This window comes from Oryctolagus cuniculus, chromosome 18 (assembly GCF_964237555.1).
Source record: "Oryctolagus cuniculus chromosome 18, mOryCun1.1, whole genome shotgun sequence".
Classification (NCBI taxonomy): domain Eukaryota; kingdom Metazoa; phylum Chordata; class Mammalia; order Lagomorpha; family Leporidae; genus Oryctolagus; species Oryctolagus cuniculus.
In genome coordinates, this window is record NC_091449.1 from 2,565,872 (window position 1) to 2,587,805 (window position 21,934).

At 45.4% G+C, this 21,934-nt stretch overlaps 2 protein-coding genes across 8 annotated transcripts in view; both read right to left on the minus strand.

Moving 5' to 3' along the window:
* The window catches only part of LOC100345548 (zinc finger protein 470), a 108,116-nt gene extending 102,343 nt beyond the window's left edge, over positions 1-5,773 (minus strand). Inside the window, exons 1-2 of one of the 2 annotated variants that reach the window (XM_070063409.1) lie at positions 2,868-5,773; positions 2,484-2,569 (exon numbers count right to left, since the gene is read on the minus strand). In XM_070063409.1, the coding sequence (XP_069919510.1) occupies positions 2,484-2,569; positions 2,868-3,615 (834 nt within the window). In that variant the 5' untranslated portion in view covers positions 3,616-5,773. The remainder of the gene's footprint in view (positions 1-2,483; positions 2,570-2,867) is intronic. The other variant, XM_070063408.1, reaches the window with a different exon arrangement.
* A 271-nt stretch (positions 5,774-6,044) lies between these two features.
* On the minus strand, positions 6,045-21,934 carry ZNF471 (zinc finger protein 471). 6 transcript variants are annotated; one of them, XM_070063450.1, is made up of 5 exons: positions 21,694-21,934; positions 17,689-17,775; positions 13,572-13,698; positions 10,848-10,943; positions 6,045-9,589 (listed from the first exon to the last, which is right to left on the minus strand). In XM_070063450.1, the coding sequence occupies exon 5, from the start codon at positions 9,584-9,586 to the stop codon at positions 8,069-8,071; it is 1,518 nt and encodes a 505-aa protein (XP_069919551.1). In that variant the 5' UTR covers positions 9,587-9,589; positions 10,848-10,943; positions 13,572-13,698; positions 17,689-17,775; positions 21,694-21,934; the 3' UTR covers positions 6,045-8,068. The 6 variants fall into 6 exon arrangements, with proteins under 6 accessions (XP_069919551.1, XP_069919548.1, XP_051693129.1 ...); XM_070063447.1 differs by having other exon boundaries at positions 6,045-9,552; positions 21,694-21,933; XM_051837169.2 differs by lacking the exon at positions 21,694-21,934 and adding an exon at positions 18,662-21,395 and having other exon boundaries at positions 6,045-9,552.

Here is a 21,934-nt window from a genome sequence, read left to right on the forward strand (position 1 = left end):
ACTTGGGCCACCTTCCACTACTTTCCCAGGCTATAGCAGAGAGCTGTATCAGAAATGGAGCAGCCGGGACTTGAACCAGCCAGCGCCCATATAGGATGCTGGCGCTTCAGGCTAGGGCATTAACCCACTGCGCCACAGTGCCGGCCCCATGACCCTAACTTTCAAACAGACTATATTCAAACAATCATGCAATACACATATTCTGTTTCAGAGTCTGGGGCAAAACTTCCTGAAGTATGGGAATGAGATACAAGAAAACCAGATAATCTAAGGAAAAGAGATGGCCTGTTGAGAAGAGGTCAAAGGAAATGCAACACAGAACAGGGATGTGAAGAACGGGGGCGGGAGGCTGAGTTCTTGGAGAGGTGGTCAGACAGCAGAAGCCCAAGGCCACAGGGGCCAGGACATGTGGCGTTCTGTCTGCCCCTCAGGGAGGCTGCCCTTCCTCCAGGGAAGCCAGTGGGCAGTGTGGAGCACACAGCCCTCTCGCCGCTGTGCTGGGAAGGGCCCAGGGGAGCGGCCAGTGACAAGCTGAGTGTCAGCCTTGGGCAGCCGCCTGGTTTTTGTAAAGTTCTACTGGCACACAGCCCTGGCCATACATACGTCTGTGGCTGCCTCGGCTCTAGGGGGAATAGCCAAAGCCCAGCATGCTCATTACCTTGCCGTTCTACAGTGAAAGAGCCATCCCCACAGCTACTTCCAATCCCAATGACTGTCAAAAGGGACTTGGAATTGAGCCCCATGCCTGGCCACGTGGCAGTCATCAGAGGCCCAGCACTACGGTCTGAGTGTGACTAAAGGGCCCACGTGCTGGACATTTGATCCCTCAGGCGACAGGTGGTAGTGAGGCCGAGGAAGGGGGACAGGCCAGTGCAGCCCGGCCCTCAGGAAGAACTAATAGAGGTCTTGTTAAGATGCTGGCCGGTCCTGCAGAGTGAGTGCTATAAAAAGCACACAACAACCCCCGAGCCCTGAGCGGTGGCTGGAAGCCTTTCCCATCATGTCGCCCCTCCCTCCCACATGAATGCCATCTGCCACGTGTGACACAGCCAAGGGAGCCCTGTCCAGAGGCCACACACATGGCATCACCCCATCGTGGACTTCCAGCCTCCAGATCCGAGAGATAAATAACTTCCACATATAGTGCCCAGGCATCCACTTAAGATGGGTTAGGATGGTACAACTGGAAACCAGTACATTTTAAAAAATATCTGACAGGCAGAGATACAGAGATCTTCCATCCACTGGTTCACTCTTCAAATGCCCATGACAACCAGGGCTGGGCCAGGCTGAAGCCAGAGCCCAGAACTCAATTTGGGTCCCCAAGGTGGATGGAAAGGATCCAGGTACCTAAGCTACCATATACTGCCTTCCAGGGTGTGCCCCAGGAGGAAGCCAGATCGGGCGCAGAGCAGCCATGATTCAAATTTTTATTTTTCATTTTGGTTCATATACTTATGAGCTGTCTGCAGCATATTCATGAGACATAGCTGACAGAAACAAACATATTTAGTAGTATTTCAAGAAGACTCACAGTGGGGCCAGTGTAGTGGCACAGCAAGTTAAGCTGCCACCTGCAATGCCGGCATCCCACGTGGGCACTGGTCGGAGTCCCGGCTGCTCCACTTCTGATATAGCTCCCTGCTCATGTGCCTGGGAAAACAGAGGAAGAGGGGCCAAGTATTTGGGCCCCTGCATGTGGGAGACCCAGATGAAGCTCCTGGCTTCCGTCTGGTCCAGCCCCAGCTGTTGTAGCCATCTGGGGAGTCAGCCAGCAGACGGAAGACCTCTCTCTCTGTATCTCCCTCTAACTCTGCCTTTCAGATAAAAAAAAAAATAAATCTTTAAAAAGAAAGGGAAGGGGAGGGGAGGGGAGGGGGGGAAAAAGTCACAAAGCCAACTGGGAAAAACAGCTTTCAGATAGTTCCTCCTCTACCTAAAATGCTGCCCTTCTCTATTCTGCTACCAAGCATCTTTGCCTTCAAGGCCTGGCTCTACAATCGCCTCCTTGCTAAGTGGCCTACCCTTCCTCTGAGCAGCCAGAAGCTGGGAGCCCCTTCCAGTCCACTCCCACAGTGCTGGGACAAGAACTGTCCTTTCCCACCGTCTCACTGCTTCTGTGACTGTCAACAGGCCATTGGCTGCTGGGGTGGAGGCCTGGGCTTAACCACTCACTTCTCCAGGGGCTGGCACCGAGTCGGTACTGACAGCCCGGGTACTGCACAAGGGCTGCTGGGTTCCCCCGACGAGTCCACTGACCCCAGTCCCGGATGGGAGGGTAGAGGGAAGGCCAGGTTATTTCACTAGGAAGAATGACACTGGTGACCAGGGAGGAGGAGGAGGCGGGCCGGAGGCCCCAGGCGGGCTGAGCCTACACCTCTAGTACATCATTCACCGAAACGTGAGCGCCCAGCACACTTCGCTAGAAACTGCAAATGCTCAGAGAACTAAAGTACCGAAGAGCAAGCCTGCATTGCACTCACCTGGGACATGGCTTTCCCTCGGGTCCCCATGGCCTCCTGCCTGCGCCCTCCGTCCCGGAGGGGGGCAGGGTCCCTGGAAGGCAGGGCTGCGAGGGGAGAGCGAAGAGGTCAGAGACCCAGGGGTGGGACCTGCTCCCCACCCTTCCCAGGGGCCGCCGGGGGTGGGGGTCGCTTTGCCCTGGGAGCAGGCAGGCGGGGAAGGTCTGGCTAGCGTGAGCTTGGACAAGTCCGGGGCCCAGCTGAGCGGTCACATCTCCGCCTCCTCGCACTCCCCCGGCCCCCGAGCAGCTGAGCCCCTGGGTCGCGCCAAGCCCACCCACCCGCACCCCGAGAGGACGACCCCGGCACCGCCCCCGGCTCAGCCCAGACACCTGTCAGCCTCACCTGCGAGCGCAGGCCCCGCGGTCAGGGCTCCACGCAGCTCCCCGGCCGCGAGCCCGCTCCTGGAGCGCGGCCTTCCGCGGGCGGAGCCCCCCAACGCTGCCGGAGCCCCCGCCGCTGGGCCGCGACCCGGTCTGGGCTTTGTGCGGGGGCCCTCACGGGCCCTCGCGCCCGCCGTGGCTCTCATGTCACCGGAGCCGCGCACACGCCCCGGGGCCCGCCGGTCACCCGCAGACACACCCCCGGCCACACCCGCGGCCGCGCCCAGAGCCGGGCGCCCGCCCGCGCTCCCGCAAGCCCGCCACCCGCGGGGCCGCGCCCCGCCCCGCCCCCGGCTCCCGCCCCACAGCCCTCGCCGCCGGAAGCGGGCGGGCCCTGTGCGCGACGCCCGCCGGGAAACGTAGTCCCTAGCCGGGGCTGCGCGACGCCCGCCGGGAAACGTAGTCCCCAGCCGGGGTGGCGACGCGGCAGGCCGACTGCAAGGCGCCCACGGAGCGACGTCCCGGCTCCCGCACCGGGGCTGCCTCCCGCCATGCTGTCGACGCCGGATACACAGCCGCATCCCAAGGGCTCCTGGGAGTCGGAGCTGGGTTTGGGGCGTGCAGGCGCAGCGGCAGGGCTGGAGAAGGTGGACGCCTGCGGCGGCGAGGCCTGGACCCTGGCTTCCCGCGGGCATTTGCCACTGAGACACGTGCCAAGGGGGAGTAGACGAGGTGTCCTCAGACGACCTTTTGGAGGGCCCCTCATTCATATTTAGAGCTGTCTCTTAGGTGGCCTGCAGAGCCGTGGGGGGCCTCGTCACCACAGCTGAGAGCGCTGACCTCACACCCAGTGCCAGGGCCTCATTTTGCTCAAGTCTCGTGACCTCGGTGATGTGAGCAAGCTGTCTTGGAACCCAGGATGACTGAGCTACACAAGGTCTGCATTTCCCCTCCGCCGCTGGAGTCTCACGGAAGAGGCTCAGAGCTGGACTGAGTTCCAGTCGCTGTGGCAAACGCTGCCAGCTACCTCCTTCGCATCCGCTCTTCCAAACCAGCAGTCCTAGCCGTGGCTCTGTGGCACCCAGTGACCAAATAACCATCCGCATTCCCCAAGGATGTCTTGCCTGAAACTCATTAAATAAATAATGCTAATTTCCCTACTGGTCCTTTGGTTGACGGCAAAAGAAGAACTTTAAAATGAAAGTACCATTATCAGATATAGCGTGGCAGGAACACGAGTCACATCACGTCTAGGGAGCAAAGCAGCAAAAATCTACATCCCGTCTTGAAGTCATGGTCAAGGGATGACTCATATTCAACGCTTGCCGGTGTCTCAAGGAAAATTTGTGTAGCCTTTAACAGACGGCAACAACCTCATGGAATGACGAAAAGAGCCACTCATCCAGATGCCCAGAGGATTTTTTGTGTGCATAGTTGTTTATGTAGTTCCCATTTTCATGTTTTCTGACATATTTCTATGTAGTCTTAGAATTTTAACTTTATGGTTCTTGTATGCAATGTTAGTTATGAAAATTATTTTCAGTTCATATACAGCAAGACATTTGTGTGAATATCTCTTTCCAGTGAATGCAGAATAACCTATTCAACTTTCCATAGTTGTTGTGGTAAATTTACTGGTTCTGTACCAAATTTTTCACAGTTCTATAATAAATGTGATTATGTATCTGCTCCTGTAGTTGCTTTTCAAGAAGTTACTAGATATGGAAATATGGCAAAGGTGATTACATTCGTAATATTGACACATCACGTTGCCCTTCCAAGTGGCTTTCCTCTAATGTATCCTTATATTAAAATATGGCTTCTCATGTATTGGACAATACTGGCATCATCTAACCTTTAGATACTCATATTCTGCTGGTGTCTGTCAGAGGAGTGGGAAGGACTTTAAAATATGCACTTACAGGAGCTGGAGCTGTGGTACAGTGGGTTAAAGCCCCAGCCTGCAGTGCCAGCATCCCATATGGGTGCCAGTTTGAGTCCCAGCTGCTCCATTTCCGACCCAGCTCTCTGCTATGGCCTGGGAAAATGACAGAAGATGTCCCAAGTCCTTGGGCCCCTGCACCCGCGTGGGAGATCCAGAAGCAGCTCCTGGCTCCTGATTGGTGCAGCTCCAGCCATTGTGGCCAATTGGGAAGTGAACCAGTGGACGGAAGACCTTTCTCTCTCTCTCTGGCTCTACCTCTCTCTGTAACTCTTTCAGATAAAATAAATCTTTAAAAAATACATTTATATGAACATTGCTGAGGTTCAGAATTTCTATTTTATCTATTTTGGTTTCTTTTTCCAAGAGCTGCCTATTGATATGGTTTGCCAGACTATGCACCTTGTCCTGCTTTCCAACAGCTAATTTAATAAGAACTATATCCTTTCGATGTTTAAACTCTCTGCCTACTGCACCCCTTTTAGCTTTACATAGTGTATCATTCCATGGAAAAGGCTTAAATCTTACATACATGATCCTTCCTGTCATTCTCCCTCCTGGCTTCTGGAATTTCCTGCCTACCAAAGCTTTCTTGAACCTATCAGTGGTTAGGGATAGCAATATTCTATATTCTCTTCTATAATATTAAAAGCCACGTGTCACTTGGTGGAGACACATTCTGAGAAATGTGCTGACAGCTACTGGTGCCACCATTGTATGCTGTGCCATTGCCTGAAATATTATGTGGCATCTGACAGTACTGATTCCTACTAGGTCTTTAATGTATACTGAAGGAACTTCTCTAGGAGAGGTAAAATGTGAAGCTATTTCCAGTTGGATAACTATCAAAGGTCATTTTAAAAATATTCGTTGTTTTGAGAGGTTCAGACACAGAGAAGGAGAGACAGTGTTCCCACCCCCTTGTTCACTTAACTTGCCTGTAATGGCCCAGGGCTGGGCCAGGTTGACACCAGGAGCCAAGAACTCAATCAGGTTCTCCCACATGGGTGGTAGGGACCCAAGTACTGAGCCATCCACCTGCTGAATCCAAGGGTCTGCATTATCACTTCACAAAGCTGTAATTGGGAACAGAGCCAGGACTCAAACCCAAGCACTCTGATACTAGACATAGGCAATCAAACCTACATTTTAACCACTCGGCAAATCATCTATACTTGTCAAAGATCATTTAATTATGTCTTTCCCACTAACACATCGAAAATGTCACTTTTGTAACATACTAAACTCATGGGTATATGACATTTAAAAATTTTTTATTATGCTTGCCAACTACCATTCTATATGGTTTTCAGAAATGTCAACATATTTTGCAATTACATTGTAGTTGGAATTGAGTAAATTTACCGACACCTTTACAATATTGAAACAAACTTCCAGGAATAAATTATTTTGTTTATTCAAAAGTTCTATTCTGTCCATAAAGGTTAATTATTTCTTTACTATATATAAAATCCTGAGTATATTCATCTGTAATTTTATTTTCCTCAGTTTGATACTAGGACACTTTAATCTTTGTTCTATATTCCACAACAACATAATGGATCCTTGGAATTTAAAATCTGTGAACGTAGGTCCTGAAATAGGAATACACCACTCAAGTTCTCTATTTCTTTAGTTAAATAGTGGTAATTTCTGTTTGCCTTGACTAAATAATTATGCATCTATTCTTCCCAGAAAATTCAGTCATGGCCAGAGTTCTGGCCACATCTCAAATCATGCTCTATGTATCAGGTCAGATTTCCTCATCAACAAGGGAAAAAAGCATTAGTCATGAGAAAGCCACTACATTGTTATATTAAAGTTTAAACATATCATATGTGCTAATCATCATCCACCTTAAGATGTTCAATTCCAAAACCCCTAGTATAGATACACTGCTTTCTAGAGTTCACTGTTTAAAAATAAATTTTAAATACTCTGAAGAACCATGATCTTCACATCTGTCAAGCATTCAGTATGAAACAGTGAATTCTTAGAATTTTATATTGTCTCAGCATTTTAAGTAGACGTTTTAACTTTTCCCTATCAGAATCAAGGCTCATACTTAACACTTTCCAATTCTATACATACCCAGATAAGTCAGGCTAGTGGCCAGAGATACAAACTTAGACTTTTTTTTTTGACAGGTAGAGTTAAGACAGTGAGAGAGAGGCAGAGAGAAAGGTCTTCCTTCTGTTGGTTTACTCCCCTAATGGCCGCTATGGCTGGTGCTGCACCAATCCGAAGCCAGGAGTCAGGTGCCTCCTCCTGGTCTCCCATGTGGGTACAGGGCGCAAGCACTTGGGCCATCCTCCACTGCACTCCCAGGCCACAGCAGAGAGCTGTAGTGGAAGAAGAGCAACCAGGACAGAATCTGGCACCCCAACCAGGACTAGAACATGGGGTGCCGGCACCACAGGCAGAGGATTAGCAAAGCAAGCCATGGTGCTGGCCCAGAGATACAAACTTAGAAACATCTTTCTCACTTAGCAGACTGGGCTATCAACTTTCTACTACCTCCTTTAAAGAGAGCGCTCAAGGAGTTTGCGCACAGATTTAAAGTGGCCTAAGTGGCCTGTGGAAATATGCCACAGTGACTTTTCAGTCACAGTATTAGCTCCTGGAAATCAACAGGGAAATCTGTGGATAATACCCTAGTGCATTTGCCCATATGTCCCTTGCTATCTCCATGTATTCCCTGAACTCTGAATTTGTGGCCTCCAGGTGTGCTGTGTGCAGATGTCTTTCCTAATTACTAGAGGGGTGCTCTCCACCTAAAGACAATAACAGTCATGGTGCTAAACACTTTATGTGCATCAAAGAGTTTTAAAATTTAGCAACAAGAGTTTTGAAAGTAATAGAACTACTCATATTTTTAAAAGATCACTGTGGTTCTAATGTGAAAAATGAACTTGAAAAGGGAAAAAAGAAGGTGTGACAGAACAGTTACAGTTGACTGGGATAGTGAAATGAATATCTTTTGGACAAGGCCAATGGAATCAAAAGCAGCAGGTGAATTCCACGAATATTTAGTAGATACATCCACAGGAGTGGGTAGTAGGAAAGAAACAGACGCCTCAGAAGATAACACGAACTAACAATGAACAATGTGAGTGCTTCTTCTAAAGACTTTTCCACATTCCTTCCACTCACTAAGATCTCTCGCCAGTGTAAAATCTTCCACATAAAGTGTCCAATCTGGTTGAAGATGTTCCTAATAGTCAAACGGTTTTTCAGTAAAGGACTAACAATGGTTAAAGGCTTTGCTATGAGCATTACATTTAAGGTTTCTTTCTAGTATGACATCTTTGATGACAATTAAGATGTGTATTTGTTCTAAATGCCTTTCCACATTTAACACATATATAGGGCTTTTCACCAGTATGAAGTCTTTGATGCTGAGCGCGGGTAGATGTGTCAGCAAAAGCCTTCCCACATTCAGCACACTTATAGGGTTTCTCTCCAGTATGAATTCTCTTATGCCTTATGAGGCTGGCAGTATGGCTGAAGGCTTTACCACACTGCTCACACTCATACGGCTTCTCGCCTGTATGAATTTTCTCATGATTTACAAGATACGCCCTCTGTCTGAAAGCCTTCCCACACTGCTTACATTCATAAGGTTTCTCTCCAGTATGAATTCTCTGATGAGCAGCCAGCTGGGAACTGTCTCTAAAAGCTTTTCCACATTCCTTACACTCATAGGGTTTTTCACCAGTATGAATTCTCAAATGAATAGCAAGATGTGTACTTTGCCTAAAGGCTTTCCCACATACCTTACATTCATAAGGTTTCTCCCCAGAATGTACTCTTTGATGACCAATGAGGGACATACGATGGCTAAAGGCTTTCCCACAAACATCACATTCATAAGGTTTCTCTCCTGTGTGAATTCTCTGATGTACGGTCATGGAAAAACCACTGCGGGAAGACTTTCCACACACATTACATTTGAAGGCCTTCCCACAATCAATGCAATCAAAAGGTTTCTCTCCAGTGTGGAAACGCCTAATATGGGAGATAAGGGGCATGTTGTATCTGAAGGCTTTCCCACACTCACTACATTCATAGGGTAGTTTGCCAGCGTGACATCTCTGATGTTGAGCAAAGGATGAGCTGTCTCTGAAAGCTTTTCCACATTCCTTACACTCATAGGGTTTCTCTTCAGTGTGAATCTTCTGATGCTGAACGAGGTGTGCTGGTTGCCTGAAGGCTTTCCCACATTCCTTACATTTAAACAGTTTCTCTCCAGTGTGTGTTCTGCAGTGTTGAGCAAGGTGATGACTTTGTTTGAAGGCTTTTCCACATTCCTTACATTCATATGGTTTTTCACCAGTATGAATCCTCTGATGAACAGTAACGGATGAGCTGTGGGTGAAGGTTTTCTCACATTCAATACATTTAAACAGTTTCTTTCCCGCATAGACTTTCTTGTATTTTAGTACCTTGGAGTTTTTGGAAAAGCCTCTCTTATTTGACTTGTGATTGTAAACACTGTCTTCTATATCGTCCATATGGACAAATTTCCGAGATCTGGTGTACTTGCGGACTGTTTCCTTCGTGAAGACTTCTTTATGAGTGACTACTTCTTGCCTGCTAATTGTCTGTTGATCTCCAATCTGCCTTCCAAAAAGGTCTTTACATTTCTCATTTCTTCCATAAGTGGAACACTCAAGCCCAAAGCTGGTAATCTCTTCCATTAACATAGCATCATACATGAACTGCTTCAGAGATGACCCTTGTGTCTCATGCAGAGGTTCTCCATCTGAAAGATGTATGAGAACAATTTCCATTATCATGAGCTGTAACAAATGAAACAACTAAAGTGAGGAAGCAGATTCAAAGCTATTTAATGAATCCCACAACATCTATTATGCCCAGGAAATCTCAAGTGGGAAATATACAAGGAGATCCCAGATAATGAGAACTTATAAAAGAACATGGGAAAAGTGATTAAGGGGGTAGGTGTTTAGCACAGCCATTCAGATACTGATTAAAATGCCCACTTCCCACAATAAGACACCTGGGTTCAATTTCCAGCTCTGGCTCCTGACTCCAGCTTCCTGCTAATGCAGATCCTAAGAGGCAGCAGTAATGACATAAGAGATCTGGATTGGGTTCCTGGCTCCTGCCTTTATTCCTGGCCAAACTCCGGTCAATCCAAGCATTTGAGGTGATCAAGTTTGGAGTGCTCTCTCTGTCTCTCTGCATTCCAAATAAAAATTTGTTTTTTAAAATGTAAAAGTGATTAAGGAAACCAAGTATAGGACAATGAGGTCCTGGAAAAGTAGTCTGTAAAAGTAATGTTATTTTATACCTGTATTAACTAAAAGACTGTAAATTAAGCTCTCTTCCTCTAATCTCTCCCACTACTAATTTATTTTCTTTCATACATAGCCAGGTTAACTTTGTTTCAACACCAGTGTATCATTACTACTGTTCAAAAATCTGTAGAGACCCCAGCAATCATATAACTTATACACTGCAACTTCCCTTGGGAAGAACATGATACGGTGTGTGGTCCTGAGTTAACCAAACTTGGAACTCAAGACTCCTCTACACCCATTTGGTCTTTCCTAGGTTGAGAGATTCAGTGCCCTGGGACACCTACAATTTACTTGAAACATACCTGGGTACCTCACTTGGTTTAAAGAACTGGACTAAACTCTAACGAAAAGCTAAAAAGTAAGAGTAAGAAGTTAGAGAATTAAAATGAGGCTGATCATGTAGAATGTGCTAGTTTGAGTTTTTCCTATTTGCATCAGAAAAGCAAAAAAAGATTTTAACCAATATGAATTGTAACCAGCATCAAATCCAGGATGAAGAAAAGGCTTAAGAAATCCTGAATCTTCATGGTAAAGGGAGTGAGGGAATGGGAAGGAGCTGGATAAGAATTTTTACAAAATGCATTATTAGAAAGGAGTTAAGCAGAAGAGAAGATGCTGAGTTAGTAAAGCTTTACATATTTGTCCCCACAGGCATGTAAGGCTAAAGAAGAATTTCTGAGAAGCTGAGTCATTGTCTAGAAAGGATTTCCCTATTTGGTTCTCCCATACTTACCAGATAATGAGGTTCTTGTCATCTCACTTTTCATCTTCCAAGGCTCTTTCCCTTGCTCCAATAAGGAGATCATAAATGGCTTAGAAATGCAAACTCCTACATATAAAGAAAATATGAGAATGGGCCATATTTTGGGTCATTTCAGCAGTATAAGCCAATTCCTTAATTCTGATGCAATGAAATTCTAGGAATGACTTGATAAAGAGAGAAATATATTTGAAGGATAAATTACTTAAAACTCTGGAATAGTCTAGCTGGACTGCTAGGAGTGAACTCTATAAAAGTTAATCTATTTTCTAAGGGGCTGGGGGACAGAAATCTAGACCAGCATTTTCTGAGGCTAATTAGAAAATACTAAATTATGTATTTTAAAGGGCCCTTAGAGATACTTTGAGTTTGAGTCATTAAATTCCTGCTTTAAAGAAATAAAAACTAAAAACAATATTGTTCAGAGGAATATGACAAAATCTCATCTCTAGAATGCTTTATTTACAGTGTTTATGATAAAAGCCAAAATTACTAGTCATAAGAAACAGGAAAAATGAGTTATATTCAGAAGAAAAGGCATGGATATACACATTGAATAATACAGACCCTGAAATTAGCAGATAGGATTTTTTAAAAAAGATTTATTTATTATTTTTTGAAAGTCAGAGTTATACACACACACACACACACACAGAGACAGAGATAGAAACAGAGACAGAGAGAGACAGAGCGAGGTCTTCCATCTGATGGTTCACTCCCAATTGGCTGCAATGGCTGGAGCTGTGCTGATTTGAAGCCAGGAGCCAGGAGCTTCCTCTGGGTCTCCCACATGGGTGCAGGGGCCCAAGGACTTGGGCCATCTTCTACTGCTTTCCCAGGTCATACCACAAAGCTGGATCGGAAGTGGAGCAACTGGGTCTCAAACTGGCCGGCACTGCAATCAGCGGCTTGACTTCCTATGCCACAGCACTGGCTCCCAGAATATTGCTTTTTAAAATCTGTGTCTTTGTTAAATTGCAATAAGTAAATCAGCCAAACACAAACTATGCAAATGGCTTCAAGTTTCCACTCTTAGGGAAGCTAACATGCTAACTAACCTCTGGGGCACCTCACTCACTAAGCCAGCTTTTTGTTCTCTAGAGAGGTTTTTTATCCTATTTGTGTTGTATTGCAGTTCTTAAAACTGTATTTTATGTCTTTCACCAAATATAGAAACTTTTGGTGATTATTTCTTCAAAGTTGTTTTTCTGCTCCCTCATCTTTTTGGGACGTCATTTACACCAAAACTAAATCCTTTGGTAACAGGATTTGTTCACTCTTTTTTTTTCCATTTTTTTTTTATTTAGTAAATATAAATTTTTAAAGTACAGTTAATGGATTACAATGGCTCCCCCCCCCATAATTTCCCTCCCTTCCACACCCCTCCCATCTCCCGCTCCCTCTCCCATTCCATTCACATCAAGATTCATTTTCAATTATCTTTGTATACAGAAGATCAATTCAGTATATATTAAGTAAAGATTTCATCAGTTTGCACCCACACAGAAACACAAAGTGTAAAATACTGTTTCAGTACTAGTTATAGCATTACTTCACACTGGACAACACACTAAGGACAGATCCCACATGAGAAGTAAGTACACAGTGACTCCTGTTGTTGATTTAACAATTTGACACTCTTGTTTATGGCGTCAGTAATCTCCCTAGGCTCTAGTCATTTGTTCACATTTTAAAACCGTTTTTTCCTCTGTTTTTTACATGAAGTAATTTCTATTGGCTTAATTTTCTATTGACTTTAAGCTCAATGACTCTATACTCATCTTATTTGTTTTTTTAAGCCCTTGGGCCCCTGCACCCATGTGAGAGACCTGGAAGAAGCTCCCGGCTCCTGGCTTTGGATCGGTGCAGACCAGCCATTGTGGCCAATTGGGGAGTGAACCAGCAGATGGAAGACCTCTCTCTCTCTGCCTCTCCTTCTCTTTCTGTGTAACTCTGACTTTCAAATAAATAAATAAATCTTGGCCGGCACCGCGGCTCACTAGGCTAATCCTCTGCCTTGCGGTGCTGGCACACCGGGTTCTAGTCCCGGTCGGGGCGCCAGATTCTGTCCCGGTTGCCCCTTTTCCAGGCAAGCTCTCTGCTGTGGCCAGGGAGAACAGTGGAGGATGGCCCAAGTGCTTGGTCCCTGCACCCCATGGGAAACCAGGATAAGTACCTGGCTCCTGCCATCGGATCAGCGCGGTGCGCTGGTCACAGCACGCTGGCCGCGGCGGCCATTGGAGGGTGAACCAACGGCAAAAGGAAGACCTTTCTCTCTGTCTCTCTCTCTTTCACTGTCCACTCTGCCTGTCTCAAAAAAAAAAAAAAAAAATCTTTAAAAAAAAAAGCAGTAATCTGGATTTATAGTAATTTAGCTACATTCTTAGCAAAACTTGTTACTGCCTAGTGGTGATAACAATAATACTGCAGGACAGACTGAACGATGAAACACACAGACTGTTAAGATTTACATCATGTCCTGTGTTCTCAAGTGCCAAGAGAATATAGCAATGGAATATCCATTATGTCTCAAATTTAGAGACTCTAAATTTGAAATTTTCAACAAATCTCTGAAGATTCTCTTTGTTTCCCAGATTCCATTCTGACTCATATGTAATAAAAGCAGTTCAATAAATAAAAATGTAAATGGTCTTATAAGGTAGACTCTCAATTACGCATGGGGAAAAAGGTCCTTACCCAGTGATACCAGGTTCTGATAGTTCTCCAACATCACACTGCTGTATAAATGCCTCTGAGCAGGGTTCAGCCATTCCCATTCCTCTTGGGAAAAGCATATTGCCACATCCTTGAATGTCAACAAGTCCTGAAATGACACAAATACTTTCTTGACCAACCATGTCCACACATGACTGGTATACAATGGTGATGATCTCTACTTTGTGGCATGGAGAAATATGGGTGGTCAGCCACAGGGAAGTAAACAGGGCTTCAGTTGAGGGCATATACCTGTGGCTCAACCGAGAAAACCCCAATAAGACAAGTATATCTAAATTGATCCTTTTCAAAAGGTCCTCTATGGGATCCCAATGTTTTTTGGGAGGCAGGGAAGAACCAAAAGAACACTAAAATGATGTGGCCAATTTTTTCCTAAAACAATACAAATAACAAATACATTCAGAATGCATTTTTTTTATGCTGTGCCATTTACAACTTGCATGCTATACTCAAGTGAGCTTAAAGTAATATGAGATCATGTGGCGTAGGCGTGCAACCCTGCAACTTGTATACTGACTTTGAATACAAAGCAATATATACTTTGACTTGTCGAAATGAAAGATTTAAACATTCTAAGAAAAAAGCTGATGTCCAGTTATGATAATCAGCAGGTTGCAAGAAATTTTTTTGTAAGTATTATGGGTAATTTCTCATCGTCAAGCTTATTTCCTTTGGAAACAAAAGTCGTCTTGGCCGGCGCCGCGGCTCACTAGGCTAATCCTCCGCCTAGCGGCGCCGGCACACCGGGTTCTAGTCCCGGTCGGGGCGCCGGATTCTGTCCCGGTTGCCCCTCTTCCAGGCCAGCCCTCTGCTGTGGCCAGGGAGTGCAGTGGAGGATGGCCCAGGTGCTTGGGCCCTGCACCCCATGGGAGACCAGGAAAAGCACCTGGCTCCTGGCTCCTGCCATCGGATCAGCGCGGTGCGCCGGCCGCAGCGCGCCGGCCGCGGCGGCCATTGGAGGGTGAACCAACGGCAAAGGAAGACCTTTCTCTCTGTCTCTCTCTCTCACTGTCCACTCTGCCTGTCAAAAAAAAAAAAAAAAAAAAGTCGTCTTAAATTCAGTGCCTGATTTGCAAGGTTACCAAATATATTGAGAACTAACTATAGAAGCAAAGCTATGTAGATATCTTAATTTGCTCTTAAACAATAATAGAACAAAGATATAATGTAAAGATACTCAATGTATGAGACTTTAGTAGATGTACATACCTTCTTAAAAATGTTTATTTTTCACATAAAGACATTACAAAAAATTTTAAGCTTCACTGTGAACTACTGGTTTTCCTGAGTTCTAGTTTTCAGCTTCTACACAGGTGGTTGAAAACCATCATTCCACACGTTCTTACAAAATTATGAGATGAATTTATCAATGCAAGAAAATGGTGCTCACATTCTTTCCAATAATTGCTATAATTTGGTCATAGGAAAATTAATTTCATTCTTTCCAATAATTGCTATAATTTGGTCATAGGAAAATTAATTTGAGTGCTACTGATGCTAGTGCTTGTGGGTTAGTAATTTAGTATCTATATTACCCTTTCCCAAATGTTTATGTGTTATCTATCCATATACATGCATAGCCAGTGATTATTTTTTTTTTTTTAGCTGTTAATCCTATAATCAATGAAATGAATTCTAAATCAGGTAACTTACAGGATTTCCAGAAAAACCAGGTTTGGATATAATACTGTCAGAAAAAAAATTATACCAACATTTTGTTTCCTCACCTCCAGAATATCTTATTTTGTGGGGTTGGGTGTTTGGCTAAGAACATCTGTATAGGAGTGCTCGGTTTGAGTCCTGCTTCCTGCTAAAGTGCACCCTAAGGTGATGGCTCAAGTAGTTGGGTCCCTGCTACCCATAGTGGAGATCTGGATTGAGTTCCTGGCTCCCAGCTTTAGCCTGGCCCAGGACCTCCCATTGAAGACATTTGGGGAGAGAACCAGCAGATGAAAGATCTTTCTACCTCTCTGTCTTTCAAATAAATAAAACAAACAAAAATCCCATTCCCCAGTATCACTCATAATATGCTGGGTGATCTGACCAATAGCACTTCAGCCATTGTTGCCCCAGAAGAACTGAACTCCTCTACCAATATGCTGTTCCTAACATCCTATCTCACTGCACACAATCTCTGATTCCTGTTACTTCTGCTTTCTATATCTTGTATCAGAAGCCTTCACTTAGGGTATGTAAATCATACATAGAACCCTATTTGCAAGGGAGCTTGCATAATGCAGTTTTTAACTTCCTAGTATACCACAGTACACCAGAAGGGAATTGAAGTGGGTACTGAATTTAAGAATCTTCAGTATAGTTACAATATTCAGTCTCAGCCTGCTAAGAAGGTATTCTAAAATTGATCTAGTGAAACTACAAAATTGATGGATGTAACAATTTTTCTTTCATTTGTAAATATACATAACCCTGGGAAGATGTGAAATTAAAAACAAACATTAGCAGTCTGTCCTGGTTGGTAATGATTAAAGGGAGCAGGGGAATTTCACTAAACTTGTCCCTCTACTTTCATTTATGTTACAAGTCTTCCATTAAAAAATGGACAAAATTTAAGTCTATTCTGGCATGAAGTAAATCAAGACATAACATAAATAGCATATAATGTAATGATTTCAAAAACATACATGATTTTTTGGGGCTGGCACTATGGCATAGTGGGTAAAGCTGCCGCCTGTAGTGATGGCATCCCATATAGGCACTGGTTTGAGTTCCAGCTGCTCCTCTTCTGATCCAGCTCTCTACTATGGTCTGGGAAAACAATACATGATGGCCCAAACCCTTGGGCTCCTGCACCCGTGTGGGAGACCCGGGGGAAGCTCCTGGCTCCTGGCTTTGGATTGGTGCAGCTCCGGCCTGTTGCGACCATTTGGGGAGTGAATCAGTGGATGGAAGACCTTTCTCTTTCTCTTTCTCTCTGTCTCTCTGTAACTCTGCCTTCCAAATAAATAAATAAATCTTTTAAAAAAGCATACATTTATTATAGACACATATTTATAATAAATACATAAAATAAATCTATGAAAATGGGCTAGGTGTCAACAGGAAATCACTAGTTGTACATAGAAGCCAAGAAAAAAACTAAGGCCATTACAGAACTGATTAATTACACTGCTATCTTCAAGAGAGAAACCAAGAGAAGGCAAAATGACTGTTGAGGTAGAGAAAAATGGAAGTTAAGAATTCAAGGATGAGTGACAGGATACGACAGTTTCTCCTATTTTTTTTAAGATTTATTTATTTGAAAGTCAGAGTTACTCAGAGAGAAGGAGGCAGAGAGAAAGAGAGAGGTTTTCCATCTGCTGGTTTACTCCACAACTGGCTGCAATGGTCGGAGCTGTGCCAATCTGAAGCCAGGAGCCAGGAGCTTCTTCCAGGTCTCCCACATGGGTGCAGGGGCCCAAGGACTTGGGCCATCTTCTACTGCTTTCCCAGGCCATAGCAGAGAGCTGGGTTGGAAGTAGAGCAGCTGGGACTTGAACCAGCGCCCATAAGAGATGCTAACACTACAGGAAGGCAGCTTTACCTGCTATGCCACAGCTCTCCTATAGTCTAACACCACAAAATAGTTCTTTGACCTCTGGTCATCAAGATGTGTGGGGATTTCTGCCTACCAACAACCAATCAATTCTACAGAAAATGCCAGCTGGGTATCCTCTAATTCAATTCAATTCTGACACTACCTAGCTGGAGAAAGTATCAGACCCCACAGAGTGAGGGCTTCGTTTCACATGACCTCGCCCTACTTTCAATGCCAACTGCAGGCTCCAGATTAAGGACAGAGGTATGCACATTAAACATGGAACCCATCTCACTTACACTGCCGTACCTCTATTCCAATTACGACAAACCGAATCTTTTCACAATGGTAAACACTGAACTAAAAATGTACATACTCATCATCTTCAGCTATTACACACCCACTGGGTGGTTACTCAGAGAAGTAGGAATTGGGCTCTTGCCCAATCAGAGAATGTTCTAAAGCAAATGCTCAAAAGAAAAACAATTACCAAGTCATAAGCAGCAAGAAACTTTCAAGAGAAGAAAAGAAAGACCAACCAACCTGAGGCATGGTTTTCACTAGCTCAACAGCCATTCTGCTTTCTCTTGGTTTCTCTCTTGAAGATAGCAGTGTCCTGTGAATGCAAGGCTGGAAGAAGAGAAAGGACAGTGAGAGTTGAGGCCTTCACCCTGCACAATCAGATCACCAGTCTAAAGTTTGTCTTACCCTTCTTCTCAGCCTTCTTTGTCCCATGCACACATCACTGGGTGATGATGGGCAATTGTGACTACTGAGGGGGTATAGTCTATACCTCTGTTTCTTATATGATCTAAATTTATTTTTTTCTCAAAAGTTGCTGTCTCATTATTTGGTTTTATTACAAATAAAAATAAGAGGATGGGCATTTGGTGTTAACAGTGATGACACTGCTAAGGATGCCTACATCCCATGGTGGAAAGCCTGGATTTGAGTCCTGGCCTCGATTCCAATTCCATTTGCTGCTAATGTGTATCCTGGGAGGCAGCAGATGATGGTTCAAATACCTGGGTCCCTGCCATTCACATGGGAGAGCTGGACTGAGGTCCTGGCTCGTGATTTCATCCAGGCCCAGCTGTTATGGACATTTGGGGAGTGAACTAGGAATACTGTAAATCTCTGTCAGATGAGAAAGAAGAAAAGAAGAGGGAAGGGAAGGAAAGGAGAGGGGAGGGGAAGGGGAAAGAAAATAAAAGAAAAGAAAGGAAAGGAAAGAGGGAAGGGATTGAGGAAGGGAAGGGAAATAAAAGGAAGAAAGGAAGAAAAGGAAGGAAAGAAGAAAGGAAGGAATAAAGAAAAAAGAAAGTAGTAGGTACTTGGAATAGATTACGTTAATTTATTTTTGAAATAATCACTTCCTATATATTATAGGTAAAGGTGGAGAGATTCCTATTTCTGAGACTTTCAAGTTCTGACAGTCTACAGGTCAAAAAACCTGACTCCTGGGGCTGGTGCTATGGCATAATGGGTAAAGCCACCGCCCGTAGTGGCAGCATACCATATGAGTGCTGGTTCAAGTCCTGGTTGCTCTACTTCTTATCTCGCTCTCTGCTATGGCCTGGAACAGCGGTGGAAGATGGCCCAAGTCCTTGGGCCCCTGCACCCATGTGGGAGACCCAGAAAAAGCTCCTGGCTCTGAATCAGCACAGCTCCAGCCATTGCAGCCAACTGGGGACTGAATCAGCAGATAGAAGACCTCTCTCTCTCTCTCTCTCTCTGCCTCTCCTTCTCTCTTTGTGTAATTCTGACTTTCAAATAAATAAGTAATCTAAAAAAAAAAAAAAAAAACCTGACTCCTAAATACCACCAGAGGTGGCCTTCTCTCCCCTTGTTCCAAGGTCCTTCACTCTGCTCTTACTTTGGAACAGTGCAACCTTTAGCACAGTTCTGCAACCTTCTTTCTCTGTCCTCAGCTCCTTTACTTCCCTTGCTGCACTTAGACTTGAGGGTGTTCCCTATTCTAGTCAGGATCTCCAGTCACCTCAGCTTTTGCTTCTTAACGGGACTCTTAGCCTGGAAGCAGGGAATTCTATTCCAGGATTCTCATTCCAGCAACTCAAAATTCCAAACAGCTCTACACATAAAGAATCCAACACTATCAGTCTTCCAGATAGTCTCCCCATACACATCTCAGCCATACAGTGACAAAATTTCAAGCATAAAGATGACACAGATACTAACAAAAGATCCTCATATATGAGAGTACTTCAAGTTTGTAGAAAAATAGAATAAAAAGGTAAGCTCATTTTGTGCCCAAAATACTGAGATTCATGCATATTTTTCATAGTACACATTTTTCCATAACCTTCTGAAAACCGCTTGTATGCATGGGCTTAAAAATTTGGTGGTGGGGGGAGGGGTGATGGCCTTGTGATGTAGCAGGTAAAGCTGCTGTCTGCAATGCAAGCATCCCAAATAGGCACTTGTCTGTGTCCCAGCTGCTCCACTTTGTATCCAGCTACCAGCTAATGGCTTGGGAAAAACAGCAGAAAATGGCCCAAGTATTTTGGGCCCCTGCTACCCATGTGGGAGACCCGGATGAAACTCCTGGCTTCAGCCTGGCCTAACCCTGGCTGTGTGGCCATCTGGGGAGCGAACAAGTGGATGGAAGATTGATCTCTCTCTCTCTTTCTCTGTAACTCTTTCAAATAAATAAATCTTTAAATAAAATTTTGGCACTAAAGTAGACATCTTCGAATTCTATTTTTTTAGAACTTCCTGAAGTACCCTCATACTTCCTGATCACATAGAAGATATAATCACAAGCAGACCATACACAGTCACATGCGCCATGGTCTCAGAAAGGCTCTGGGTACAAGTATTTGCGGTGACTTACAAACAGATTCCCATATATTCCTGACCCTTACTCTCTCACACACACCCACACCGCATTGCTCCTTACCTCTCGCTCACACACCCACACTTATGAAGCCTTCTGGTGAAACACCCTGGTTCACGCAGTTTTTTTCTCACCCATTTTCATCTCACACAACCACAAGTCTTCTTCCCCTCTCCTCACACACAAAAACATGGCAGCCTTTCACACACATACTCAATAGTATCTTTCAGAGATACACTGATTTCCACATGCTCTAGTCTCTCACACATAGAGGCAAACGCATCCTGTCTTTCATGTTCCATCTGGTTTCTCACACACACAATATACATACTGACTGTAGCACTCCAGTCTGTTGTGCTGGGATGCACACACACTTTCACACAATCTCACAGGCCAGACAGACACCCTCCTGTTTCACTGGTGTCTCTCTCACACTAACTGAACTCTCCCAGTCCAGTATTGTGGTCATACACACACACACACACACACACTCTCCCAGGCTCTCCAGGGAGCCTCACATAGTTGCTGCTTTTTCACATACAAGCGCAGCAATTTCTCCTTTGCATACAGAGCTCAGTACCACTCTCAATTTTCACAATCCAGTCTCTGAAATACACACGGACGATATAAAGGAAAAACAAGCTCCGCTTCTCCTCTTACAACACAGAACACTTACGATACCAGATACCTGGGAGTTTTTCCAGCAATCAATCCTACAGCAACCTCCAGCTAGGCATCCCCTAACTCAATTCAATTCTGACATTATGCATTAGCAGATAATGTCCGATCCCACAGGTTAAGGGCTCAGTCCCCAAGACTGCCCCCGCCCCATTATGCCAAGAGTGAATCCCAAATTATTCTACCTGTACTTCTCACTAATCGGCTATAAGTCAGTTTCTAAGACTCCCTCCCTGAGTGTGATTAATCCACTAGAGGCTTATGGAACTCAAAGCAACACTTAGGTTTGCTGATTTTTTATAAAGGGCATTACAATGGATACAGATGAAGAGATGCATAGAGCAAGGCTTTGTGGGAAAGGACACGCCATCCTCCAGGAACCCCTGTATGTTCAGCTACCTGAAAGGTCTCCGAACTCAACCCTTCGGAATTTCTATGGACGTTTCATTCCCTGAGCATTACTGGTTCAATCACTGGTCTCTGGTGATCATGTTAACCTTCGGCCCCTCTCCCCTCCCAGAGGCAGGGAAGAGGTGGGGCTGAAAGTCCTAACCCTTCTAATCCTACCTTAGTTTTTCCTGTAACTAGTCGCCACCAAGGAGATGCGAGCCAACAGCAACCACTAGTACAGAAAACAGCCGCAGCCTGGAGATGAGAAGCATTTCAGGAGCTGTCTGTGCACTCCCAAACAACACCTGTGTGAGCGCTGCACAGTCATCACGGAGACACAGCCTTCCCTTTGCTGTGCACATTCACACCCACAGACTTCGGTCTCGCACTGGACTCTCCCAGTCCGCGCTCTCACACTCACCTCTACGGGTCTCCCTCACACACACACACACACACACACACACTCGCCCCCCCCCCCAGCCTCACACACGGACCGGACTTTCACACACGGCCGTCTCTCGCGCTCACTGGGCGCTCTCGCTGACACCACCTCGCCCTGGTCTCACTCCGGACCCCCACGGTCACGCACAGGCACACATCCCCGCTCCAGCCGTCCCAGTCACCTGCCGATCGGAGCCGGGCCTCCGCGGCGCCGCGCAAGCCTCCAGGAAATGTCGGCCCGGAGACGGCGGGAGCCCCCGGGGCTCCCTGAGCCCGGGTCAGAGCAGCCTGCGCGGCAGATCCCCGGGTTCCGACTCCCAGACCGCGCACGGCGGCTCCCTAGCCCCGTCCGGAAGCCACACACTCAGCCCACAGGCGCCAGGAGCCGACGCCGGAACCTACAGTGCGCAGGCGCCTGGAGGA